The sequence below is a fragment of the Hippoglossus stenolepis genome, chromosome 11 (genome assembly GCF_022539355.2).
Source record: "Hippoglossus stenolepis isolate QCI-W04-F060 chromosome 11, HSTE1.2, whole genome shotgun sequence".
Lineage (NCBI taxonomy): Eukaryota > Metazoa > Chordata > Actinopteri > Pleuronectiformes > Pleuronectidae > Hippoglossus > Hippoglossus stenolepis.
In genome coordinates, this window is record NC_061493.1 from 13,120,941 (window position 1) to 13,130,938 (window position 9,998).

Below are 9,998 nucleotides of genomic sequence, written 5' to 3' on the forward strand. Positions count from 1 at the left end.
TCATGGTCCCCAGATGACGAATACCACCAATTGACTCTCAGACATTTTAGTTTCATCAGTCTAAATTTTGACTTATTCTAAGAAGTATCTTTGTAGTTTCCATAGTAACAACCCTACAGACTTTGGAGAGCCCTTACTTTTGCTCCAACGTCACCAGGACTGCCACATTTGTCAGTTACCATTATCATTGCCAAGGAGGTTATGTTTTCACCCCTATCCGTTTTTTTATTGGTCAGTGTGTATATTTCTTTGTCAAAATTATCATGAAACTTAGTAGAAGGTTGTTTTATGGGTCAGGGAAGAGGCCATTCAATTTTGCTGCAGATCCAGATCAGGGGGAGGAAACACAAATGTTTTTATCACTTAGGGGGCATTCTTTGATATTTTCACTGATTCTCAGGGAATAATTCATGGATCATGATGAAAAAAGTATATTAAGGGGACTATTTCTATAAGTGTGTGCAGTTTGGTGCGGCTTGATTTGATCTAATGGGAGATATGCGCTCTACTTCCATGCTATTTCTCTCTTTATCTCATCATGAGTAACTACACATTTATGTCCCTATAGTTTGCAGTGCTGCTCACAGTTCAGCTGTTTACTGTAAGTAAAGAAAACAGCACAATAAAAAAGACAAGAGAACAAAGTACCCCTCCTCCAACTCTGCTATTCTCTGTGCTGCAGCCATCGCGCAGGAGAGAGAACATAAGCCACGTCCTGAAAGTCAGGGGAGCCTTCCTCCTCCTCCTCTTCCTCCTCCTCATTCTCCTTGCAGACGGCACGGAAGGTCTGTTTCCATGACAACGGGAGAATTAAGGGCGAAGGCGCGCCATCCCCAAAATGACAACGGATTTAGGGGCCGGCAAGACGATAACTCAGCTCCGGTGAATTGATAAACACATTGGATTTTCTGAATCTGACTGAAGCGCATTAAAAAGCCCCAACACTGATGGATTAAGTTCCTCTGCTTATCTTGCTGTTTCTCTTGTTGATGCAAGGAGCAACGCAAATAAAGAGGATAAAATACACACTCTCAGTCAGTCACAATCAACGATACTGAATCAATCACTGCGTGCATGTGAAAGTTTTTGATAACATAGTTTTTATTCTTAAACAATCACTAACTTCATTCTGATTTTTATTATCAATGCATATTTTTAATTTCATCTCACAATTCATAATGCATATATGAGCGTGTTCCGATGCAGTGAAATCCTCTGCAAACATAAAAGTAACAAATTATACTTGATACCACATACAACCGAAACCTTCGCTCACCCTGTCATACATCGATGAACCCACCAAAAGTGCTCTGCGTTACTGCTCAACTGTTTTCACCTCCTTTCTTTTACTCATCCCCTCCTCAAGTCCTCTCGTTCAACAGTTGACACCGAGTACATCCAATTTCATGCATTGCTTTGAGTCCACATGTATCTCATTTGCACCAATATAAACCTCTATAAAAAACATTCTGATATACGCTGGTCTTGCCTGTTGACTTTCAGAGTCAAATATACTGTGTGTATCTCCGTGATGCTGTAGGTGCTTGGGAAGATGAGCTAATCTACCATTAGCTCTTGCAGGTTGTTTGCACCAGCGATGGATCCGGGCCCCAGATGGAAGACTCCCCCAGATCCATGATGATATATCACTGCGCTTTGCTCTGTGCGGCTGAATGTGTGCTATTGAGTGTACATACCACCAACCCAGCACGACATTTCCAAACAGTTACAAGAGAGATGTGGGAGCTCTTGCTGCAAATACTGATTAAAAAGTTTTGTACCTACTCTCCCCAAATTTGGAACATTCTCCTCCCTGCTCTCACCTCAAAATCAAAGCTTACATCAACTTTTACAATCATGCAATGTTCATGCTTTGTCAGGCCTCCTCTTGTCCCTTTATCAAACTACCTAACCTGGCTAAGCTTAGCTGTACACCATCTTTAAAATAACAAAAACACCATCGACCCCAATCCTGACCTCTTTAAACACCACGCAGTGGCCAGGCTTTGTGCGATGGGTGCTGGAAGACAGGCTGTTAGCCTTTGCTCATCTCGCCCCATTCACAGAACAATAGGAGGACTTCCTGAGTTAGATGAACTAATCGGGGGATTAGGAATGAGTTATGAGAGTGTACACAGCGTGTGCGGTGTACTGGTCAATCCACCTACTCATACACAGACCTGACTTTCCACAATGGAGCAAATGGCTCCTTTCATGGGTCACAAAACCAGGACCATGTCCGAGAGAACAAACAGCTCTCACTGGGATGGAAACACACACTTCCTCGAACCTGGTTAACTCCAGATACACTGGATCCTCAGTAAAGCGCTCTGCTTCTGTTGTCACAACGACGATGTCAACAGGTCAAGTCAGCGGATGATTAAACAGTCAGGCAGTCAGACCTGTGCTGAGGAACCTCTAATGCTTTCACAATAAAAGTAACAGAAATCACAGACATGTCTTGGAAAAACTTGTCAACACAATTCTTGTCAAAACAGCTTCCATTCAAAAGACGTTTGAGGATTATTTCACAATTCGTCCGTAGAGATCAAAAGCATGAATGCTGTCATGTAGATACACTTGAGGAGTTGTTGTTATAACCTAGATTATCAGTGGAAAGAAAAGGGGTCTGTGTTTCTTGAGGTGCAAATGTGATGTGACCTTTTTCTGGCCATGGCTCGTAGTGCTGATGCTGGTCTTTATTTTCCTCTTGGGTTTTGGAGAGAATAGAAGACGAGTGTGAACATCTCTTTACCTAAAACCTAGTAACCCTTGCAAAGTTTACTGAAACAGTTTTAAACAGTTTTACCCTTGATTCAGACTTTTACCTCCTCAAACAACTTTCTTCATCAGTCTTCTCTGCCAACAATCACAGCGATGTGTTGTCAGCTTATTAGCGTATTATACTCAACCGCTTGCTATTATATTGCTTTTAATCAGTCCTGTCCCGTCATAGCAGGACAACGTAGGGGAGTTCATGTCCGAGTATTTCAAACAGCCCCGTCTGTCCATTCAGTCTCATTAGTCTAACGTACAGTACACACCTGAGTATTATATCCCACCCTAAGCACTCTGTCTCAGTTCAACACAGAGAACTATCAAATACATTCAGTCTTACCCTCACACCAGAGCAGGTAGTGCGACAATACATTGGAGATTAAACTGTGAGAGAAAACAAAATAAAGGAGTAATAACAGTAAAATCAAAACTTTCTTTGATCTCAAAAAAACAAAGGAATAACCTGATGATGATATAGATATTACTGACGGCAAGAACACAATAAAGCATATGAGAGTGCAATAGCATTTAGATAAAAAAAAAACTCACCTTATGAAAATTGAACATGTATTAAAGCTTGTTTTTCACAGCATAAATTGGAAATGATAGATATTTGTATTTGTGTGAAGAGAGACCACCATTCTTTGTTTATCACAGCTTTTTTTCTTTTTTTGCATAAAATGTTGGTCAAGTCCTGATTGAAAATATTCTTTTTTTCATATATATATATATCCTCTGGTTTCATATTAATTCATCTAAAAGTATTTCACAGGCAAGAGTTCAGTTTTTTGTCGTCTCGGGTGTACAGTAATACGTAGCTCCCGTCTTCAGAGGGGATGGTGGTATGTATCTTGGTGGGGGGGCGGCGGGTATTCCGATGACCCCCGCCCCTTGAGTCAGGATGAGGCCACTCCCCCATCCCCGCTGGAAGCCCCTCCCCTTTGCTGCTATGTGGAATCCTGATTGACAGCTTTCCCTCCGTTCATGGTGGGAGTCCCTGAGCTCTTTCTGGAGCGGTGCTTGTCCTCTATCTCATGCAGTGACGGCTCCCTGTACATACAAACTGAGGTGGAGATGCCAGGGGAGGAGAGGGAGGAGAGGAGAGGAGGGGAGAAGAGAGGAGAGGAGAGGAGAGGAGAGGAGAGGAGAGGAGAGGAGAGGAGAGGGACAAAGAGGGGGAGGAACTCAGAGAGGGGACAATGGAGATTGGAGAGATGGATGTGCAGATGGAGACAAGGTCAGGTGTGAGGCTGGAGGGACAATTATACCAGGCTGGGAGTGATAAGATGGGTGTTTAGGACCAAGTCAGCACTTTTTTTCCCACAATGCTTGACAAGTTCTCATGATAATATCTATCAAAGGAGAAACACGTTAGAGGTTATATATCTAATGCAGTAAGATCACAGTAGTATCATACAAGACGGTTCATTGAAAATAGTCTGAAGCTAGATAGTCATCGGCCAAAGTGCAACTTTTTTAATTTAATGATTAAATATTTCCTGTGCCATAAAATGCACAGAGTTGTGTAAAACCACCACTTCAGGGCTCATTTATGACCAACATTAGATATGTGGACGGAGCCTCCTGTCCATATTCCGCGATAATATTGTCCGTATTTGTGCACATCTTCTGAAAGCTTCCGGACAAAACAGAAAAAACGGAGCAGTACCACTAGAAATCATGGGGGGGCAGTGTAGCCAATACTTCAAGCGAGACAACCAAAGGACATGAGGAGAAAATTTCAACGAAGGCGAAACTTTATGAAGGGTAACAAATGCTTCACTCTGTGCTGCCCTCTAGTGGACGTATTGCTTCACAAGCGTGCTAGGATGCATTGAAGCATGTTTGGCAGTGACGGTTACATTGTTTGAAATGCACGTCTCCCTTTTTGTAAGTAAAGGCATCATAAATAATCTCTCATAATGTTGCTGTGATAGATTATATACAGCAACTAAGTAATTTATACTATATTGGGAGAAAATCTAAATGTTCATGGTAGTAATAAGATGCGCAATTTATATTTAAGAAGGACAAAATGTGCATTACGACAGGAGGGTTATTTTAACATTATTTAACAACAAATAAAGAATTGCTCATACCTTCAATGGGCCGGGGCACAAAGTGCGATGAGGGTTTAGTCTTCTTGACCCGATTGCCCTTCATGACTTGCCCCTCCTTGGTGAGGCCGAGGAACCAGGCTCGGCCCGACTCCTGCTGCCGGTACACAGTGGACGAGTAGATCACGTAGTAGTTCTCGAAAACAGACTCCTTGAACTTGCACTCCGGTGTGAACATTTCCTAAGAACAGATGGGCAGAGGAGTGGAGCGGAGGACACAGATGCGGACATTAAGGATTAGAGATATAAATCAGCGCACACAGATAAAACCTAATTTGCATCCACATAAATATAAAAGACACATGGAGAGACAACCGGCAGCATGACAGTCAGAGGATTTTAGTTAATGAAGTGTCTGTTTTACTCTGCCAATACTGGCTTTCATTAGTAAGCATGTGTACATTGCCAAGTTCAGCAGACATACTGTAATCACTCACACACACATACACAAACACACACACACATCCTCCCAAGTAATGAGAATGATCGTCTTATTAGAATGACAATGACCAGTGGAAGATTTTTATCTCGGCTTCATTAACAAAATCAGGGAGAAAGTCAAGGGGACAGAGAGGAAGTGGAGGCGAATGTCAGTAAAGATGGAAAGATCCAGATACTGGAGACACTGCTGAGTGCAGAGCCAGATTATTGCCATGACGATGCCAGAGAGGAAACAATGTTCCTCGTTCTCTCATTCACTACAGATCCAAGCTGCGGGAATGTTGGGTAATTTGTTAAATATGAGACGCAGTGAATTCTAAATATGCAATCTCTTGCTCTCCCTGTAGTCTGAATATTTCCTCTCTGCAAAAGGTGAAAATAAAAACCCACTCCAGCCTGGTTGAAGGGCTGTGAAATCATGTGCATCCACAATAGATGCAGGTGATGTGGAACAGCATGGCTCGGTGGATGATGGGTCGTCTCAGTTTAGGCAGACTTTGCATTAAACGTGTGAGTGTGTGCCTGTGCGAGTGTGTGTTTTGGTGTTGGTGCTGTATTTCATTCATTAATACCTGCTGCAGGATTCTGTGCCCTTTTAAGTTTGTCCGTTTGACTGACAGCCCAATTCTGCTTCCCGCTGGAGGTGACTGTTTACGTGTTTGGGTGAGCGTATGCGTGTGTTTGGGATGTGTGTGTGTGTGTGTGTGTGTGTGTGTGTGTGTGTGTGTGTGTGTGTGTGTGTGTGTGTGTGTGTGTGTGTGTGTGTGAGACAGAGGGAGTGGGAGAGTCTTTGAAAGAGTGAAGGATAAAGAGTGGAGGAGAGGCGGAGAAAATGTTACGGTAAAGGGATGGGCCTCCCAAATCACAAAACACATAGTTATCTGTTGTAGCTTTGGAGACTGTGTTTATTTTGTTTAACCAGGTTTTTGCATATCAGTATTTATATGTTTTCTGCCTGCACTGCATCACAACAGAGATGAACTGAAAGTGAGAATGCCGTTCCAGGAAATAATGCACTTCTTACTGAAGAAATATAACTCTGTGAGGCCTGCGGATTATCCAAAGTAAGAGTGACACTGACTCTGAAAAAAGACTCTGCCAGTTGTCAAAACTATGATCGTTACAAGCAAACTTTAATTCAAATAAATCTCATCAGAAACCTGGGCAGACTGAACCTAATCTCCATCCACATGTCGAGATAACACTGAAAGTAGCTGAGGAAATATGTCTTTCTGTAATTTTGGATCAACTGACTCTTAAAAGTTCTTCTGTTTACAGGATCCACCTCATATAATTAAAATATGTGGCGTGTTCTCTGATTTGTTTTGGAGCAACAAGCTGGAAGGAAATTATTAACATTTTGTCAGATTACACAACCAACCAGATGAGCGCACCCAGCAGACACATTCATTTGTGCATGGCCATACCTGACAAATCAAATCCTTGGTTCACCTTCCTTTTGGCTCAGTTTTGTTCTCCACCAACTCCAAACCACCACCACAGAGAAAAAATATCTGGCTCCTTATTGCTGAAATTCACCAAGTGGTTGCTTTGTTTTTCTGCCATTTGGTTCTGGGTTGGTATCTTGGAGATACTATCAGAGATTTATCGGAGCTTTTGTGCTGAAAACAGCTTCTGGCTGATGAGATCACTGAGAACGAATCACAACGGCACAGAAAAACTCTAAAGTAATGCATTGGGAGAAAGCTCTGAAGAGCAGAGGGGAACTGCTGAGTCAGGTGATGAACCTCTGAGGCTTTGTCGCTATGTTTGTATAAAAGTTAGTAAGTTCTGCAAAAACAAAGCGTTTTTATATGTGGTGTGTGTGTGTGTGTGTGTGTGTGTGGTGTGTGTGTGTGTGTGTGTGTGTGTGTGTGTGTGTGTGTGTGTGTGTGTGTGTGTGTGTGTCTGTGTCTTTGCTGTACGCTGTGCCATATCTCTGAAAATGAGTCACAGTGTGTGTGACTGCTCATTTATAAGACACAGCGGGGCACAGCAGGCTTTGTAAAGGACTCGGGGAAGGTGAGGTCACATGGTCGGCGGCGAGGAAACGTCTCGCTGGTCAGCGAGGAGAGAGGCTTCACGGTGAGGTGGTTATCTGGGCCCGCTGACACACTGTCAGAGAGCAGACATCTCTCCCTCCGTCAGGGCACCGGGGGTCACGTCGAGCCTGTCTGGCTCTGAGTGCGTTTGGGTGTGAACATATGTGTTTGTGCGGGCAGGGGGGAGCGGGTGATAGATTACAAACCAGCAGGCTTCTTTCCCGCTTCATCTGTTCGGAGCCGAAATCAGGCCGAGCACACGCACATACACACCCACACAAAGACATTAGTGCTCTCTGCTATCCTACCCTTCACAACCAGCCACTTTGCTTTGCTGACACACTGTAGAATCCCCTCTAAATGTGTCCACAAGGACAACACTCTGTTCCCGTCTATGACAAGGCTCGGAGCGGTATAGAAAGCACCCTGGCCGTGGCTTGGGAATGATAGGGGTGGAATGTAAGTGACTTTGAAGTCTTTGACAAAGTGCCTTGTTTGCGGGTGACTGAGAGGAAATATGAGGTGAACGAGACGGGGTCAGAATTTTTCCTGATTAATGGTGTCTGCTTAATGGACACGCTAAAACCACAGAACCACGCGGGGAAGGAAATGGACTAAAATACCAATTGGCGAACTGGCACTTATTTACACAGAGTCAATGCAGCGCACGTGTTTAAAAATGCACGCCAACAGGTTTGCCCTGTCAATTCCTCGGCCAGGAATACATAATCAGCTAAAGTTGTCCCTGCTGCAAAAAACAGGGAAGATTTAGGGAAAAAAGTGGTGCCACATTTCAGGCTGCACTTAGTGATGGTAAACTGATTACAAGGACACTTATTTATATTCTGTGGGGATGTGAAGGATAGAGGCGAAGGACTTGTTAGTGAAGCTGGGCACATGAGACTGCCGCCATTAAGGGGTCCCAGCGGGGAGCTAAAGATAAATAAACACAGAGGTCAACCTGAGACCTGCTGAATACCCCCCGGAGGTGGAGGTAGAATATAGGCCTATAAAATATTTCAGCAGTTTTAACACAAAACACTTTCCAAGCACTTTTATATTTTTATTAAAAAAATGTCAGCTGAACTTACAACTATTGCGGCTTATTTCAAATATGTGATTCTACAGGCACAGATCTTACGCAGGTCTGCTGCAGAAATGCAAATGTGCCGTGAATGCAGTTTATAAAACATTAAGGAGATAAGACAAACCAGAAGCTCAGAAGAGATGCAAACAGTTTCAAGTACATGAGCTGCTAGCTACGCGTGTGATGGTAACTGCCAGTTAGTTCGACAAACGACCATGTCTGTCGAAGGGAGGCTATACGGGAGGCTATTCCACGGTTGAGTAGCTGTGGCGCTTATGCCCAAAGCACCGGATAAAGCTGGAGAACATGGACTATGATAGTCAATGTAAACATGGATGTAAACAATGCAGGGTTTCCAAGAAGTGACTTCACAAACACTTTATGAGGATTAAAACGTATTTAACACATCCATCGCTATAAATGTTAGTGCGAGACAATGAATGTAAACTGTGCTTGTTTGAAAAAAGAAAAAAACGGGTTTCTGTGGCCCTCACAGTAATAAAACACAAATGTAATAAACATGACCAATCATTTCCTTTTGACCAAAAAGTGACAGACAGGTACCTGCCTGCCGACACGCACCCTGTCCGTGCTCTCAAGGCACATGATCGAGGCCGGAGGGGCGTTCACCGCTGAAGCCAGAACAATCGCCAGAAGTTAAGTTAGCATTGTGTAATAATACTGTTATAATTGGCTGCCTGGACCGTAGGGTCACCTAAATACTGTTCTCTCACGAGTTATTATGAGATTTATCTTATGTTATTCGTAATGTGTCTGTGGATTAAAGATGTCTTTGTCCTTGGAGTCCGTTGCCGCACAATGTCAAACACAACAATAATAAAAAAAGAACACTGTATAACTGAGGAGCCTTTTTTAAAATTCTGGATGAGCTGACTTTATATGTAATTAAAAGCTATAAAATATGTTGCATGTTCTCTCGTGTTTTGGTGCAACAAGCTGGAGGAAAAACAAACATTCACACAACCTGTTCGCAAACAGATCAGCACACCCAGCGGACACATTCGTTTGAAGACATGTCTGTGGCTCCATTTTGTTCTCTGCCAGCTCTGAGCCACCACCACAGAGACATATATTCAGCGCTTTTCTTGGATGTATCAGAGCTTTTATGCTGAGGAGAGCTGCTGGCTGATAAGATCACTGAGACCAAATCACAACAGCACAGTTATAAGCAGTAAAGGTGCTGTAGGGTCACCGAACTACTGAGATGTATTTTCAACTCAGCCATTATTCGTAAAAGCTGGTTACATGTGGTTCTGTCGGCTACAAGGTGTCTTAACCCTGGAGTCCGTTGCCACACAATGTCAAACACCATGATAAAAAATAAAACTGCATATTTAAACAGATATGAGTGAGTTGATGTTTGTGTGCTGTGGGCTTTAAGAAGGTGGTGTACAAAGTGAATGAAGCATGACGTAAGAGAGCAATATGTAATGGATATAAAACTGGGTTGCCAAAAGAACTGGGTTGAATGCATCCTGAATCCAAATCAGTTTTTCGGCTCCACCCAAAAAG

General features: G+C 43.1%; 1 protein-coding gene across 3 annotated transcripts in view; it reads right to left on the bottom strand.

The window, feature by feature from the left end:
* Positions 1-1,083: 1,083 nt before the first annotated feature.
* fgf12a (fibroblast growth factor 12a) overlaps positions 1,084-9,998 on the bottom strand; it is a 30,816-nt gene continuing 21,901 nt past the window's right edge. For all 3 annotated transcript variants that reach the window (XM_035169902.2, XM_035169901.2, XM_035169900.2), the window contains 2 exons: positions 4,878-5,076; positions 1,084-3,841 (listed from right to left, as the gene is read on the bottom strand). In XM_035169902.2, the coding sequence (XP_035025793.1) occupies positions 3,726-3,841; positions 4,878-5,076 (315 nt within the window). In that variant the 3' untranslated portion in view covers positions 1,084-3,725. The remainder of the gene's footprint in view (positions 3,842-4,877; positions 5,077-9,998) is intronic.